Source organism: Rana temporaria, chromosome 9 (genome assembly GCF_905171775.1).
Source record: "Rana temporaria chromosome 9, aRanTem1.1, whole genome shotgun sequence".
Taxonomy (NCBI): domain Eukaryota; kingdom Metazoa; phylum Chordata; class Amphibia; order Anura; family Ranidae; genus Rana; species Rana temporaria.
The window spans coordinates 177519605-177537999 of NC_053497.1; the positions used below are offsets into that span (position 1 = coordinate 177519605).

Here is an 18395-nt window from a genome sequence, read left to right on the forward strand (position 1 = left end):
CAGACTCACCAGCGCCCATCAAATGCAGCCTCACCAGCGCCCATCAAATGCAGCCTCACCAACGCCCATCAAATGCAGCCTCACCAGCGCCCATCAAATGCAGCCTCACCAGCGCCCATCAAATGCAGCCTCACCAGCGCCCATCAAATGCAGACTCACCAGCGCCCATCAAATGCAGCCCACCAGTGCCCATCAATGAATGTTTGCTTGCTTTCATTCATTCGGGAGTCGGAACACAGACACGGTGCTCCGCCGCCGCGCCTCTGACACTGTGTGCGAACAGAGAGGCAGCTGCCTGCTGATTCTGAGACTTACTTGCTGCAGAGAGAAGAGAGTAGGAGCCCCAGTGTCCGGGGCAGCAGTGCGCCCTAGGCGGCTGCCTAGTTTGCCTAGTGGTAGCACCGGCCCCTGTGTGCAAGACTATTCACCTTTAAGTCTAACACGGCTGCGTTTTTTTATTTTATTTTTTCCTGTGACCTCGATCATTTTAATAAACACAATCGTTTGTATACGAGTTTATTTTCCGTGAAAGGACCGTTTTTTTCCGCTGTCAGATCTTATGCTTTTAAATAATAATGATTTTCAGCGCGACAAAGAAATCCGGGAACATTGCGCGGCTCTGGTAAATACGGCGAGAGACGGGTAAATTGCCCTCAGATGTCACACACATGGAATACAACGCGCTTATTGTGCCCCGCGTCTGAGAACCGCGGCGCTCCGCGGGAGTCCATCGTTCTGTTTCTTATTTGCTACAATTGTACTTTTCAGGAGATCTCAGGTCCGGCGGGTCCGCTAAACGGCGCGATATTTATACCCGAAAAAAAAAAAACTATTTAGTATTTACCGACATTTCAACGCCGGCGGAGCTCGAGAAATCAACGTGACGTTTATATTGCTAAAATATATATATTGTCATCCGATAATTACCGCGACTGCGAAAATTTCCCCCGCGGCTGCGATTTTTTGTACTCATAACTGACTATTCCCAATTATCAGACCGATTGGAACATTGTGACAACCTTCTGCGATAAAAAGGGGCTTATTAAAGTGGACCTGCCATAAATATTGCCCCCCCCTCTCCCCCTCAGGATTGGCCGGTGATCTGTCTATCAAAGTGCCCGGACAAGGGGGAGGGGCTGTATATGGCGCCGCCCGGCGGGGAAAACACACAGCTATTGTAATGAAAGCTGTTATGTTCCCCGCTCCCCAGCGCTCTAATCAGCCAGGCGGCGGCGCTCCTCTCTTCCCCTACAATCGCTGGGACAAAGGCTCCCATGCACCCCGGGCCGACGTCGGTGCTCGCCCGCTCCCAGGCAGCCCACACACCCCACCCCCTCAAAATCCACTCGCAAAATGCGAGCAGGTGAGTAGATTTTTGGGAGGGCTGATAGGGCAAAGGGGGGCAATTGACCCCCCCCCCCCCCCCCTAGAAAATTGAGGTGTTGAAGTGTCTCGTGGCCACGGGTAGTCTGAGCGGTCCCGGGCTGGATGTCACACAGTGCCACGCTGATGGTTGATCTGAGGTACTGAAAGCGATGGGGGGGAGGGGTGAAGGGGGGGGGTATGTGATGAATGGGGGGTCCATCTGTGCTGAATGGAGGGGTCTGTGCTGAAGGGGGGGGTCTGTACAGAATGGGGGGGTCTGTGCTGAAGGGGGGTCCATCTGTGCCGAACGGAGAGAGGTCTGTGCTGAAGGGGGGTCTGTGCTAAAGGGAGGGTCCATCTGTGCTGAAGGGGGGTCTCTACATTCTCTGGGCTATATTTATAACGGCATGGAGGGAAGCTGAATTATCTCAAGAGCTATTTCACACTGCCAGCTGGCCGCATTTTTGGTAAAGCGGAGCTAAAAAGCGGCGCTTTACCATCGTTTTAGCTGCGCTATTCGGGCCCCCCCATTCCGCACAGACCCCCCCCCCCCTTCAGCACAGATCCCTCCATTCGGCACAGATGGACCCCGCTTCAGCACAGACCCCCCCCATTCCGCACAGACCCCCTCCTTCAGCACAGACCCCTCCATTCAGCACAGATGGACCCCCCTTCAGCACAGACCCCTCCATTCGGCACAGATGGACCCCCCTTCAGCACAGACCCCACCTTCAGCACAGACCCCTCCATTCGGCACAGATGGACCCCCCTTCAGCACAGAACCCCCCATTCCGCACAGACCTCCCCCTTCAGCACAGACCCCTCCATTCAGCACAGATGGATCCCCCATTCATTACATACCCCCCCCCCTTCAGCACAGACCCCTCCATCGCTTTCAGTACCTCAGATCAGCCATCAGCGTGGCACTGTGTGACATCTGGCCCGGGACCACTCAGACAGCCCACGGCCACGAGACTCTTCAACACCTCGATTTTCCAAGGGGGGGGTCAATTGCCCCCCTTTGCCCTCAAAAAATCCACTCACCTGCTCGCATTTTGCGAGTGGATTTTGAGGGGGGGGTGTGGGCTGCCTGGGAGCGGGGGAGCACCGCCGTCAGCCCAGGTTGTCGATTGCCTCCCTTTGCCCTATGGAGCGGACGCCCATGTTCAAAGGTCCAATAATGAGAGAAAAAAAAAGAAATATCTAGAAGTAAACAACACCAACGAGTCAGCACTATGACATCTGGTCACATATCAGCACATTTTCTTATACTTCATTAGCAAATGTTTTGCAGAACTATTAGAACTCGGCAATTATAAAATGTTTTATATTCTATAAAGTATATATATGTGTGAACGTTCACATCGGAGAAAACACTTCCAATTCGCTTGGCGTACATCTAGAAAATGACACCCCGTGGCTTTATCTCGAGGAGATTGTCACCCGTGTTAATTATTCGTAAAGTTAGAGATGACATGCCAACTGGCGCCAAGTCTAAGAACCCGCGCGTTCCCTGGCATGCTTCCACGTTCCCTGGCAGCGTTCAAGTGAGACTTTTGGAAACAAGCGGCACAGCGAGTCTCCATACTGGACACGTGGCTTGGGAGGCCACTGTTTATCGATCGGCAAGAACATGCCCAAGTGCCCGTCTGTCTAATAAAAATAATGCAACGTAAAGGTTCGCTTTTTTTAGAGCGGGTTGTGTCCATGTTTGTGCTGCTCAGCACGAGATCCGTTGACAGGTCCCCCGTGGAGCAAGTAGGTCCACCCCATGTGAAAGGGGCCTATCTCCTGTATGATCAATGGGGTAGATTCAGGTAGATTTGCGCAGTTTTTACAGAGGCGCAGCGCACCGTTTTGCCGCTGCGCCTCCGTAAATTACCTGCACTACCCTTGATTCACGGAGCAGTAGCTACGTAAATTTGCAAGGGCGCTCCGGCAAAATGCCCGGCGTAAGCGCGCGCAATTTAAATGATCCCGTAGGGGGCGGGAATCATTTAAATTAGGCGCGTTCCCGCGCCAAGCGTAGGGCGCATGCTCCGTCGGGAAACTTTCCCGATGTGCATTGCGGCAAATGACGTCGCAAGGACGTCATTGGTTTCGACGTGAACGTAAATGGCGTCCAGCGCCATTCACGATTCACTTACGCAAACAACGTAAAATTTAAACTTCGACGCGGGAACGACGGGTATATGTAGCATTTGCTGCCCCTGCTATTAGCAGGAGCAGCCTTACGCGAAAACCGCTGTATGGAAACAACGTAAATTGCGTACGCAGGGCTCGCGCAACGTTGTGAATCGGTGTTAGTATGCAATTTGCATACTATACGCTGACCACTACGGGAACGCCCCCTAGCGGCCATTGTAAGAATGCAGCCTAAGATACGATGGCATAAGAAGCCTTATGCCATTCATATCTTAGGCTGCCGTCGGCGTAACGAGGTTCCTGAATCAGGAGCATTCGTAACGCCGGCGCAAGTAAGCAATTGCGCTGCGTAACTATGCAATTGCTTCTTGAATCTAGGCCACTGTTACTTTGTATCTCTTTGTCTCCTGTCTGATCAATGTTTATAAACAATTTTACTTTGTATCTCTCTATCTCTCTCGATCTCTCTATCTCTGTCTGATCAGTGGGGTAGATTCAGGTAGGGGCGCGCACTGATACGGCGGCGCAGCGTATCGTCTTTACGCTACGCCGCCGTAAATTACAGGAGCAAGCGCTGTATTCACGAAGCACTTGCTCCATAATTTGCGGCGGTGTAGCATAAAAGGGGCCGGCGTAAGCGCGCGTAATTTAAATGATCCCGTAGGGGGCGTGGATCATTTAAATTAGGCACGGTCCCGACGTGCATTGCGGTAAATGATGTCGCAAGGACGTCATTTGCTTCGACGTGAACGTAAATGGCGTCCAGCGGCATTCACGGACGACTTACGCAAATGACGTAAAATTTTCAAATCGCGACGTGGGAACGACGTCCATACTTAACATTGGCTGCGCCTCCTAATAGCAGGAGCAGCCTTACGCCGAAAAAGCCTTCACGCAAACGCCGTAAAAAACTAACGCCGGGCGCACGTACGTTTGTGAATCGGCGTAAGTATGTAATTTGCATACTCTACGCTGACAACTACGGAAGCGCCACCTAGCGGCCAGTGTGAGAATGCACCCTAAGATACGACGGCGTAAGAGACTTATGCCAGTCGTATCTTAGGCTAATGTCGGCGTATCTAGCTTTCTGAATACAGAAAATAGATATGCCGGCGCAGCTTTGGAATTACGCGGCGTATCTATGGATACGCCCGCGTAATTCTTTCCTGAATCTACCCCAATGTTAAAAAGTGTTACTTCGTATTTCTCTATTTCCCATCGGAACATAGAGAGATAAAAAGTAACATTTAGCTAGATTCACGTATGGCGGCGTATCTTAATGCCGGCGTAGCGCATCCCATTTGCACTACGCCGACGTAACATAGTGAGGCAAGTACTGTATTCACAAAGCGCTTGCCTCCTAAGTTACGTCGGCGTAGCGCAAATGGCCCGGCGTAACCCCGCCTAATTGAAAATAGGCAGGTAGGGGGCGTGCTCCATGTAAATTACCCGTGACCCCATGTAAATGAGGGCCGTTGGTACGGCGCATGCGCACGCATGTTTAGAATCACGTCGCATATACTCCTTGCTTTCGACGTGAACGTCACCTACGCCCAGCCCCATTCGATGTAAAATACGACGGCTGTTCCGACATCCATACATTGCATGGGCTGCGCCATCTTTTTGGTGGTTTATCTTTACGCCGGAAAAACGCCTTACGTAAACAGCGTATCGGGCGCAAGTACGTTCGTGAATAGGCGTATCTAGCTGATTTACATATTTCTAGGCATAAATCAACGTGCACGCCCCTAGCGGCCAGCGTAAATACGCAGCTAAGATACGACAGCGTAGGAGACTAACGCCGGTCGTATCTTAGCAACAGGGAAGCGTATCTCAGTTTGAGAATACGCTTAAAGATACTACGGCGCGCATTCGGACTTACGACGGCGTATCTACTGATACGCCGTCGTAAGTCTTTTTGAATCCCGCTAATTGTTTATAATCTCCTGCCTGACCAATGTTTATAAACAATGGGGTAGATTCAGTAAGCAATTGCGTCTGCGTATCCATAGATACGCAGCGCAATTGCTTAGTTGCACCGGCGTATCGACTTTTCTGTATTCAGAAAGCTTGATACGCCGACTGCAGCCTAAGATATGACTGGCATAAGGCTCTTATGGCGTCATATCTTAGGCTGCATTCTTACGATGACCGCTAGGTGGCGTTCCCGTATGACTGGCATAAGGCTCTTATGGCGTCATATCTTAGGCTGCATTCTTACGATGACCGCTAGGTGGCGTTCCCGTAGTGGTCAGCGTATAGTATGCAAATTGCATACTCACACCGATTCACAACCGTACGCGCGCCCTGCGTTCGCAATTTACGTTGTTTGCGTTCGTCGGTTTCTGCGTAAGGCTGCCCATGCTATTAGCAGGGGCAGCCAATGCTAAGTATACCCGTCGTTCCCGCGTCGCGATTTTAAAAATTTACGTCGTTTGCGTAAGTGAATCGTGAATGGCGCTGGATGCCATTTACGTTCACGTTGAAGCAAATGACGTCCTTGCGACGTCATTTACCGCAATGCACTTTAGGAAAGTTTCCCGACGGAGCATGTGCACTACGTTTGGCGCGGGAACGCGCCTAATTTAAATGATCCACGCCCCCTACGGGATCATTTTGAATTACGTGCGCTTACGCCGGCCCCTTTTACGCGACGCCGCCGCAACTTTACAGGCAAGTGCTTTGTGAATCAAGCACTTGCCCGTAAAACTTGCGGAGGCGTAACGTAAATGTCATTCGTTACGCCATCGCAGTTTTGTGCGCCCCTACCTGAATCTGGGCCAATGTTACTTTTTATCTCTCCATCTCTCATCTGAGCAATGTTTATTAACACTGTTCATTTTATTTGCAGGAAGGTGAAATTACTACAACCATCTATGAACAGTCCATTTTCTGGGTTCCTGCCCAAGAGCCGATACAAGACCGAGAATTCATAAAGAATTCCAGAATCTCTGAAATATGTAACAACGCATCTGTACATTGGATTTATCCTTCGTCGGCAACAGGTATGACGGGTGGGGATGAGCAAGAGATCGAAAGATTTCATTTCTCCAAAATATTGGTGAAAATCGGGAGATTTCCTCAAATGTGCAACCATTTTGGCAGCAGAAAGTTTGGACTTTAAGTCCCCATTCACATCTAGGCGTTTTGTCGCCTGTAGTGCGACGCCGCTGCCGCCAGAGGGATGAAAAGACATTGCCCTCTATGGAGATGGTTCACATCTCCACGCCGAACCGGGACCGGGTCCGGGACCTTTTTCAGGCGGCTTTCGGCGTTCGGGAACCATCTCCATAGAGGGGCACATCTAGGCGGACAATCGCGGCGTTTTGTCGCCGCAAATCGCGGTACAAAACGCGCTATTTGCCGCCGCAATTCGCGTGACAAAACGCCGCGAATTTGTCTGCCTAGATGTGAATGGAGCCTAAGGGCCAGATTCTAGTAGAACTGCGGCGGCGTAACGTATCTCCTTTACGTTACACCGCCGCAAGTTTTACGGGCAAGTGCTTGATTCACAAAGCACTTGCCTGTAAACTTGCGGCGGCGTAGTGTAAAGTCCACCGGCGCAAGCCCGCCTAATTCAAATGATCCAGGTAGGGGGCGTGGATCATTTAAATTAGGCGCGTTCCCGCGCCGATCGTACTGCGCATGCTCCGTCTCGAATTTTCCCGCCGTGCATTGTGCAAAATTACGTCGCAAGTACGTCATTGGTTTCGACGTTAACGTAAATGGCGTCCAGCGCCATTCACGGACGACTTACGCAAACGACGTAAAATTTTCAAATTGCGACGCGGGAACGACGGCCATACTTAACATTGAGTACGCCGCCTAGGGGGCATGTTTATCTTTACGCTGCGTATCTCTTACGGAAACTACGTAAAATCACTACGATGGGCAAGCGTACGTTCGTGAATCGGCGTAACTAGTCATTTGCATATTCTACGCCGACCGCAATGGAAGCGCCACCTAGCGGTCAGCGTAGATATTGCACCCTAAGATATAACGGCGCTGGCCGTCGTATCTTAGGCATGTTTAAGTGTATCTCAGTTTGAGAATACACTTAAACATACGATGGCCTTAGATTCGGACTTACGTCGGAGTATCTGCTGATACGCCGGCGTAATTCTATGTGAATCTGCCCCTAAGTGTCTTTCTTGTATAACACAAGTTATTTAGGATGCAAATGTAGCCCCCTCTGAGCCCCTGGAGGCAAGTGTAGTACCCCAGATACAGGATGGGTTATCATCAGGATATAGTCCTCAGGCAAAAGTTGTACAGATGGGCGCCGGTGTCCTGTCGAGAAATGCCCACCCGGTACTGCGCATGCAAAGCGCTTTTGTGCAGTACGGAGCCGCCGAAACCCTCCGAACATCGGAATCTACGATCAGCTGTAGACGGCGCCTAAGCGCAATATTAAATTCCGATGTTCGGCAGCACTGTACTGCGCATGCGCAGTTTCCGGACGGGTATTTATCGACAGAACACCGGTCACTTTTGGCTGCGTTTGATGGGCACAGTGGCTGCGTTTGATGGCACAGTGGCTGCGTTTGATGGCATAGTGGCTGCGTTTGGCACAGTGGCTGCATTTGATGGGCACAGTAGCTGCGTTTGATGGGCACAGTAGCTGAGTTTGATGGGCACAGTAGCTGAGTTTGATGGGCACAGTAGCTGAGTTTGATGGGCACAGTAGCTGCGTTTGATGGGCACAGTAGCTGCGTTTGATGGGCACAGTAGCTGCGTTTGATGGGCACAGAGGCAGCGTTTAATGGGCACAGAGGCAGCGTTTAATGGGCACAGTGGCTGCATTTGATGGCACAGTGGCTGCGTTTGGGCACAGTAGCTGTGTTTGATGGGCACAGTGGCTGCTTTTGATGGGCACAGTAGCTGCGTTTAATGGGCACAGTGGCTGCGTTTGATGGCACAGTAGCTGTGTTTGATGGCACAGTGGCTGCTTTTGATGGGCACAGTAGCTGCGTTTAATGGGCACAGTGGCTGCGTTTGATGGCACAGTGGCTGCGTTTGATGGCACAGTGGCTGTGTTTGATGGCACAGTGGCTGCGTTTGATGGGCACATTGGCTGCATTTGATGGGCACAGTGGCAGCATTTGGGGCACAGTGTCAGCGTTTAATGGGCACAGTGTCAGCGTTTGATAAGACAGTGGCAGCGTTTGATGGGCACAGTAGCTGCGTTTGATGGGCACAGTAGCTGCGTTCGATGGCACAGTGGCTGCGTTTGATGGGCACAGTAGTTGCGTTTGATGGGCACAGTAGTTGCGTTTGATGGGCACAGTAGCTGCGTTTGATGGGCACAGTGGCTGCATTTGATGGGCACAGTTGCTGCGTTTGATGGGCACAGTGGCTGCGTTTGAGGGCACAGTAGCTGCGTTTGAGGGCACAGTGGCTGCGTTTGATGGGCACAGTGGCTGCGTTTGATGGGCACAGTGGCTGCGTTTGATGGGCACAGTGGCTGCGTTTGATGGGCACAGTGGCTGCGTTTGATGGGCACAGTGGCTGCGTTTGATGGGCACAGTGGCAGCGTTTGATGGGCACAGTGGCTGCGTTTGATGGCACAGTGGCTGCGTTTGATGGCACAGTGGCAGCCGGGTCACCTGACCATTTTGCTGGCTGTAGCTTCAAGTAAATGAATCGTTTTTAAGACTCACATCCACACTTTTAAGTTTGAGAATTCCCATCCCCCGAGTCTTTCAGTTGTTTTATTAAAAAGATCTTGATGCTAAATTGAAATGAATAATCGAAGAGGAGAAACCAATAAAAGATTCAAAATACTTCTTTTTTTTTTTTTTAGCTCCCGAATTTAAAGACTTTGAAGATGAAGAGGATGGCGGATCTCTCTTACATCCAAACAGACCAGAACAGAGAGAAGATAAACGGAACAATAAGCGCCAAGGCAGATCGCTGACCGAGGAGGACCAGCCTGTTAACGATTATGTAAGTCCTACTTCAGTTCTGAAAATAAGAAGAAAAGAACTCACATGGCCACATACGTAAGTTAAAAGTTACCAGCTAGGTAACCCTGGGTCGGACTTTACAATGGAGAAATTAGGAAAGAAATTACAATGTTTTATTGAAAAAAAAATACATAGTATGAAAAGAGCATTAGAAAACAAGTTAAAAATGATATAATATGATATATAGTGAGCCCTTGTGCGTCAACGCGTTTCGCCGTTAAGCTTCATCAGGACTATGGGCCAGATTCACAGAAGAGATACGACGGCGTATCTCCTGATACGCCGTCGTATCTCTGTGATCCGCCCATCCTAACTATGCGACTGATTCATAGAATCAGGTTGCGCATAGATAGCCCTAAGATCCGACAGGTGTAATTGAATTACACCGTCGGATCTTAGGATGCAATTCTAGGCCGGCCGCTAGGTGGCGATTCCATTGCGGTCGGCGTAGAATATGCAAATGACTAGTTACGGCGATCCACGAAGATCCGCGCGTTCGTCGCAATCTCGTACGTCGTCGCTTGTCGTTTTTACCCGTCGCAAAGTTACACCTGCTTTAACATGGCTTATCTTTAGATCAGCCATGTTAAAGTATGGCCGTCGTTCCCGCGTCAAATTTCGATTTTTGTTTTTTTTTTGCGTAAGACGTCCGGGAATACGAAACGTCATAACGCACGTCGCAGTTCAAAAAAAACGTCGGGGCGCCGTAATTTCGCGCAAAGCACGTCGGGAAATTTGAACACGGAGCATGCGCAGAACGTTTGGCGCGGGACCGCGCCTAATTTAAATGGTGCCCGCCCCATTTGAATTAGGCGGGCTTGCGCCAAGCGGATTTACGTTACACCGCCGCAAGTTTACAGGTAAGAGCTTTGTGAATCAGGCACTTACGCTGTAAACCTGCGTCGGTGTAACGTAAATCAGATACATTACGCCGCGGGGGTGCAACGTAATTGTACCTGAATCTGGCCCTGTTTTGATACTATGTATTTTTTTTCAATAAAACCTTCTATTTTTTTTTCTAATTTCTCCATTGTTTACTGTGCCCCAAAGGTCCGACCCAAGGTAACCCCTTCTTTTCGTGTTCCCCCCTTACTTCAATTCTTCTGCGTAGAAGGACGGTGCAGATATAGCAAGAGGACTCGGACAAAGAAATGTCCACCCAAAAACATTTATTTTACTTTTATAGTGGAGGAAGAATCAGAACCCCTGTCTGTTTTTTACAAGAGAGAGAAATTGTCCTTTACTTCCTGCCCCCGGTGACAGCGGTTTTATACAACTGGAAGTCAGGAAAAATCTGACAGGGGTTCCCCTAAGCAAAAGGGAAATTAGATCTAAAAAAAAATCTAAAATCTAATAAAAAATTATAACCTGAAAAAATTGATATGATAGATGGAAAGATGACAAAGGGAAGGAAGGAAGAAAGGAAGAGAGGAGAGGAAAGGAGACTCGGAGGAAGGAAGGGAAAGCACAAGGGAAAGAATCGAGAAAAGGAGCAAGGAGAGATGGAAGGAGGATAGAAGGAAGGATAGGGAAGACAGAGGAAAAGGAGCAAGGGAAGGAAAAAAGGAAGGAGGATATGAGGACAGAAGGAAGGAAAGAAAGAAGGATAAGAAGATTGGAGGGAGGGAGGGAGGAAAGAAGGAAGGAAGGGAGCAAGGGAAGGAAAGGGAGGAAGGAGATATGGAAGGAGAGATATGGAAGGAGAACAGAAGGAAAAGAAGATTGAAGGGAGGGAGGGAAGAAGGAAGGAAGTGAGAAAGGGAAGTAAAGGAAGGAAGGAGATATGGAAGGAGAGATATAAGAGGACAGAAGGAAGGAATGAAAGAAGGATTGGAGGAAAGAAGGAAGATAGGAAGTAATAAGGAAGGAAGGAAAAAATTAGGGAAATAAAAAAAATTTATAGGAGGAAAGAAAGAAAATAAGAAGGAAGGATAGGAGCAAGGGAAGGAAAAAAAGGAAAGGAAGAAAAGGAAAGGAAGGAAGTTAGAGGAATGGAAGAACAAAAGGAAGTAAGAAAAGAAGGAAGGAGAGGAGCAAGGAATTGAAAAGGGAAAAAATGAGAGAAGGAAGGAAGATAGGAGGAAGAAAGGAGAGGATGGAAGAATAGGAGGAATGAAAGAAGGATAGAAAAGAGAAAGGAAGGAAGGAAAGAAGAAAAAGGGATTGGAGGAAAGAAGGAAGAGAGAAGGTAAGAAGGAAGGAAAGACAAAAATAAGAAGAGAGAGTTATATGTAGGCAAAATGGAGTGGGAGGAGCAAGGGAAGTGAAAAGGGAAGGAAGACAAAGAAAGAAATTAGAGGAGTGGAAGAACACAAGGAAGTATGGTAAGAAGAAAGAAGGAATTAAACAAAGAAAAGAAGTAGAGAAGGAAGGAAGATGGGAGGAAGAAAGGAAGGAAGATAGGAGAGCAGAAAGGAGAGGATGACGGAGGATGGAAAGAAAGGAAGAAAGAAGATAATGAATGAGGATAGGAGAAAGGAAGGAAGGAAAGGAGATATGGAAGGAGGATAGGAGGACTGAAGGAAGGAAAGACAAAAATAAGGAGAGAAGAAAGAGGTATAGGTAGGAGAAAGGAAGAAAAGGAAACAGGAGTGGAAGGAGCAAGGGAAGTAAAAAAGGAAGGAAAGAAGACAAAGAAGGAAATTAGGAGTGGAAGAACACAAGGAAGTATGGTAAGAAGGAAAGAGGAATTAAACAAAGGAAAGAAGGAGAGAGGTAAGGAAGATAGGAGGAAGAAAGGAAGGAAGGGAAATAGGAGAGCAGGAAAGGAGAGGATGACAGAGGATAGAAGGAAGGAACGAAAGAAACTAAGAAAAAAAAGGAGAGAAGGAAGGAGGATAAGAGGAAGGAAGAAAGGAAAGAAGGAGATATAGGAGGACGGAGGAAAGGAAATACAAAAATAAGGAGAGAAGAAAGAGGTATAAGTAGGAGAAAGGAAGAAAGGGAAAAAGGAGTGGAAGGAGCAAGGGAAGTGAAAAGGGAAGAAAGGAAGACAAAGAAGGAAATTAGAGGAGTGGAAGAACACAAGGAAGTATCGTAAGAAGGAAGGAGGAATTAAACAAAAGAGAATGGGAGGAGTAAGGAAGATAGGAGGAAGGAAGGAAGATAGGGGAGGGTAGGAGGAAGGAAAGAAAGGAAGAGAATGATGGAAGAGAAGAAGGAGATATGGAAGGAGGATAGGAGGACGGAAGTAAGGAAGAGGAAGGAAGGAAAAGAGGATTGGAGAAATAAAAGAAGGTAAGAAGGAAGGGAGGGGGGAAGGAAAGAAAAAAGATTGATAGGAAGAAGGAAGAGGGAAAGAAAGGATAGGAGCAAGGGAAGGAAAATAAGAAAGAAGGAAGGAAGTTAGAGGAGTGGAAGAACACAAGGAAGTAAGATAAGAAGGAAGGGGAGGAGCAAGGAATAAAACAAGAAAAGGAGAGAAGGAATGAAGATAGGAGGAAGAAATGGGAGGGTGAAGGAGGATAGGAGGAAGGAAAAGAGGATTGAAGGAAAGAAGGAAGATAGGCGGTAAGAAGGAAGGAAAGAAAAAGTTAAGGAAAGAAAAAAAGATTGATAGGAGCAAGGGAGGAAGGGAGGAAGGAAGGAAAGAAGGAGATATGGAAGGAGGATTGATAGGAGGAAGTAAGAAGGAAGGATAGGAGCAAGGGAGGAAGGAAGGAAAGAAGGAGATATGCAAGGAGGATTGATAGGAGGAAGTAAGAAGGAAGGATAGGAGCAAGGGATGAAGGAAGGAAAGAAGGAGATATGGAAGGAGGATTGATAGGAGGAAGTAAGAAGGAAGGATAGGAGCAAGGGAGGAAGGAAGGAAAGAAGGAGATATGCAAGGAGGATTGATAGGAGGAAGTAAGAAGGAAGGATAGGAGCAAGGGAGGAAGGAAGGAAAGAAGGAGATATGCAAGGAGGATTGATAGGAGGAAGTAAGAAGGAAGGATAGGAGCAAGGGATGAAGGAAGGAAAGAAGGAGATATGGAAGGAGGATTGATAGGAGGAAGTAAGAAGGAAGGATAGGAGCAAGGGAGGAAGGAAGGAAAGAAGGAGATATGGAAGGAGGATTGATAGGAGGAAGTAAGAAGGAAGGATAGGAGCAAGGGAGGAAGGAAGGAAAGAAGGAGATATGGAAGGAGGATTGATAGGAGGAAGTAAGAAGGAAGGATAGGAGCAAGGGAGGAAGGAAGGGAAGAAGGAGATATGGAACGAGGATTGATAGGAGGAAGTAAGAAGGAAGGATAGGAGCAAGGGAGGAAGGAAGGAAAGAAGGAGATATGAAAGGAGGATTGATAGGAGGAAGTAAGAAGGAAGGATAGGAGCAAGGGAGGAAGGAAGGAAAGAAGGAGATATGGAAGGAGGATTGATAGGAGGAAGTAAGAAGGAAGGATAGGAGCAAGGGGAAAAAAGGAAAGAAGGAGATATGGAAGGAGGATTGATAGGAGGAAGTAAGAAGGAAGGATAGGAGCAAGGGAGGAAGGAAGGGAAGAAGGAGATATGGAAGGAGGATTGATAGGAGCAAGGGGAAAAAAGGAAAGAAGGAAGGATGGAGGAGAGGAAGGACAAAAGAAAGGCAGGAAGGAAGTATACATGGAAAAGGATATGAATGAAAGGAAAGGAAGTGTAAATATACAGAACATAAAAGCACACTGAACAGACACAATCATCTTTTCATGAAGATGACATTATTATAATAATAAAAGTTCTGCGTTCATCTTGCTGCGAGCGCGGCGGCCTCAAACAGCTGAAACACAATACTTAGCCTCGCAGTGCCGCAATTATTGTAAAAAAACAGTAATCTTTTGAGTAAAATTTACATCTCACATATGTTCTAATATATTTGGTGGCATCAGTCTGCCGCGTTCAGGAATAAAGAACCCCCCGCGAATCCCGTACAGCTGCGCGCACCAGACGTTTCCGCGCACATCAATGTAAATAATGAATGCCGTCGCCGCTAATAGTCTTATAAAAAAGATCTGACACGCCTTTGGAGTCGCAACATCTATACGAAACGTTAACAGGACTGATTTGCAACCTGGGTAATTAGAGGAACAGTGGCAGATCATAAATGGATTAAAATAAAGTAATGAATCGATGCCGCCAGACTGAGCCGTTTAAAAGACAGATGACAAAAAAAAAAGAGAGCCTTTAATGTTCGGATAAGTAACTGCCAAATTCGCTGACTGTGATGAGCCTTTATCTCTTTTACATGATGAAATGTAAGGTGTAAAAAAAAAAAGAGGAAAGTAGAATATTATAAAAAAACTGATAATAAAGTCCCGTGTAGATCTTCAGTCTGGGTAGAGTACATGAAGAGATGGCGCTTCCAACAGATGGATCATCAATATTCATTATATATGACACATTGACAACTAACACTTTTATCATATCTGCAGCTGAACGGCGCTTTGCCGATCGCTCCCTCTGACAGATGTTAGAAAATAAGAAAAATGAAATATATAGAGATGTCACCGAATTCCACATGAGTCATCCCAACCTCGTCTCTTAACAGATTCTGGTGCAATCGGATGGGTGTTAAAAAAAAAAAAAAAATGAATGGTAGCCAGCCAAGTAAAAGAAAATTAAAAGCTAAACCTCATATAAGCTGCATTACTGCATTGTATTTATTATTTTTCAAATGAAATCATTCCTGGTGATCCTGCCAGCACTGGGACACCATAAGCAATGTCCCAATACTAGAGCACCAAGGGGGGGGGGGGACAGGTCACTGGGATCCCTCAGCAGTCACTAGGATTCCTCTCTTAGGTCTCCCTCCAGACAGTCTCGTCCAGACTGGATCCTCAGTGATACCCAGTAGCGGCTGATGCTCCATTTCTTTTTTTCGCGATACTTGATGCTCCATTTTTTTGGGAGGGGGGCAGCAGCCGCCCCCCCCCCCCCCCCCCCCGACAGGTCCAAGCTCACCCCATCCAGTTCTTGGGCGCCTTTCCCCTGGCTTCGGCAGCTTCTCCTCCCAGGTCAATCAATGCTTGCCACCCATAGCCCAGGGCCAGGGCTGGACTGGGACAAAAATTTGGCCCTGGACTTCATCCAGACCCACCCTCTTTGACAGGTCTCTCCCACAGCGGCCGGACAACTCCCGCACCCCCCCCGGCCACCCAAGCCCCCTCTCCCCCTTCACTAGCCGTTTTACTTTATTAGAGTAGAACGGCTGGTACTGGTACTCTTATAGGCAGTACCAGTGGGGAAGCTAGACATTATTTCTCCCGTGGCAAAGAATCAGTTTGGTGCCCCCCCTTATGGGACAAGATTAGGCAGAAGTGAGAAACTCCCAGGCTGCTGTCACTGAAGCCGGCCCACCGGGAAACTCCCTGTAGTCCCAATGGCCAGTCCATCCCTGGCAAGCGCCACTGCATCTGGTGGCAAGTGGCACATTCACCTGACAAATAACCCGCCACCAAATTCCCCTTCAACCCCAAGACTACATTTCCCCCCCTGCCCCCCTCATCTTTTTTGGGGGAAGGTGAGAGCAGGGTTGTCTTAATGAGAGGGCACACCTGGGCACTGCCCAGGGGCCTCAGCTGCATGGGGGGGCCCCTTCACTTACTTTCCCCAAAGACAGCTGGTCCTTTTTTTTTTTTAGTGGTCCGGAGGCCCCCAGGCGGGCTAATGACAGTCTGTGGCCCCGGCTGTCAGCACAGGTGAGAGGCACCCCGCCCCCCCCCCCCCCCGCTCAACAACTGCAAAAAAAAACCCCCCCCCAGGAGGAACCGGAGTGGCGTGTGGATGTCCGCTGAAGGGAAGCCAATACATTCCGTGCACAGGTGAGAGGCACCCCCCCCACGCTCAACAACTTCAATTTGCCCCCAATTCTCGGCTCCAGGGGGCCCCTTCAACACTCAAGCCCAGGGGCCCCCACCACTCTAAGTCCTGCCCTGACTGTCATCATTGTAGGGGCCCCAGAGCATTACTTTGCCCAGGGGCCCATGATGCTACCCCTCGCTGCTGTAGGCCTCCCTGTTGAACTTATGGAGCCCGGACCCTGAACAAGAGGGCTGGGGCGGCTCCACTTAAAGGGAGCGCCCTGGTCATACGACAAGCAGCTGCAAACTAAAGAAGCACTGTGAAAAGCCTGCTGGATCTGACTGCTGTGAATGATATAAATGAAGCAGACTCTTGGACTATAGGACAGGTGTCTGAAGTGAATGTGCTGATTCATTTCCCTTGATGCCCGCCGTTGTCCTATAATTGTATGTTTTGAAGCTCATTAAACTCGCGGCAGCTTCTGTAAGGATAACAAGGAGACGGCGAGCTTCGGGCTCCCTTGTAAACACGGATAGGTTGCTTTCTGCATCTAGAAGGGAAGAACAAAGCGGCGCCGCGGCTCCTTTGTGTGCAGCGAGTTTTGGGCTTTGATGAAGCTTGGATATCACGTCTCAGGAAGCCAAGAGAACCCAACAAGCAAGATGAAACGTCTCGTCCTGTGTGCTTGTAATCTAATTAGAATGCTAATAATGTACTCACTCCCGAAGAGGGATTTTATTTTTATTTTATTTTTTTATGCCGTGTTTGCCGAGCTCTGAGAATAAATGAGATGACATAACTGCGTGAACAACTTAACCACTTAAGACCCGGACCTTTAGGCAGGTAAAGGACCCGGCCAGCTTTTGCGATTCCGCGCTGCGTCGCTTTAACTGACAATTGCGCGGTCGTGCGACGTGGCTCTCAAACAAAACTGGCGTCCTTTTTTTCCCACAAATAGAGCTTTCTTTTGGTGGTATTTGATCACCTCTGCGGTTTTTATTTTTTGCGCTATAAACAAAAATAGAGCGACAATTTTGAAAAAAATTCAATATTTTTAACTTTTTGCTATAATAAATATCCCCCAAAAATATATCATTTATTTTTTTTTCCTCAGTTTAGGCCGATACGTATTCTTCTACAATAAGCGTTTATCGATTGGTTTGCGCAAAATTTATAGCGTTTACAAAATAGGGGATAGTTTTATTGCATTTTTATTATTTTTTTATTTTTTTTACTACTAATGGCGGCGATCAGCGATTTTTTTCATGACTGCGACATTATGGCGGACACTTCGGCCAATTTTGACACATTTTTGGGACCATTGTCATTTTCACAGCAAACAATGCACTGATTACTGTGAAAATGACAATTGCAGTTTGGGAGTTAACCACAAGGGGGCGCTGTAGGGGTTAAGTGTGACCTCATTTGTGTTTCTAACTGTAGGGGGGTGTGGCTGTAGGTGTGATTGATTGTGATTCCCTATATCAGGGAACACACGATCGATGACAGCGCCACAGTGAAGAACGGGGACGCTGTGTTTACACTCACCTCTCCCCGTTCTTCAGCTCCGGGACCGATCGCGGGACTCCAGCGGCGATCGGGTCCAGTGGCTGCGGTCACGGAGCTTCGGACCACGGCTGGGCACTTAAAGAGGACGTACCTGTACGTGCTTGTGCCTAGCCGTGCCATTCTGCCGACGTATATGTGCAGGAGGCGGTCCTTAAGTGGTTAAATGGGTTGTAAAGGTACAATTGTTTTTCCCCTAAATAGCTTCCTTTACCTTAGTGCAGTCCTCCTTCACTTACCTCATCCTTCCATTTTGCTTTTAAATGTCCTTATTTCTTCTGAGAAATCCTCACTTCCTGTTCTTCTGTCTGTAACTCCACACAGTAATGCAAGGCTTTCTCCCTGGTGTGGAGTGTCGTGCTCGCCCCCTCCCTTGGACTACAGGAGAGTCAGGACGCCCACTAACGCACATCTCCTTTCTCTATCTGCAACTTAGAGAGCGTCCTGACTCTCCTGTAGTCCAAGGGAGGGGGGCGAGCACGACACTCACCGCTAGCGCCCGAATATCGCGGTAAATACGACGGTATATCTGTGCTAAAAATAGCGTGGCTATACCGTCACCACCCCTCTGCTGCCCAATGTGAAAGCAGCCTAAATGTA

The 18395-nt window shown here is 48.2% G+C and overlaps 1 protein-coding gene across 1 annotated transcript in view; it reads left to right on the forward strand.

The window, feature by feature from the left end:
* Positions 1 to 18395, forward strand: part of TNMD (tenomodulin) — an 81831-nt gene that overhangs the window by 50877 nt on the left and 12559 nt on the right. The window contains exons 5-6 of the mRNA XM_040325038.1: positions 6362 to 6515; positions 9314 to 9456. Coding sequence (XP_040180972.1) covers positions 6362 to 6515; positions 9314 to 9456 — 297 coding nt within the window. The remainder of the gene's footprint in view (positions 1 to 6361; positions 6516 to 9313; positions 9457 to 18395) is intronic.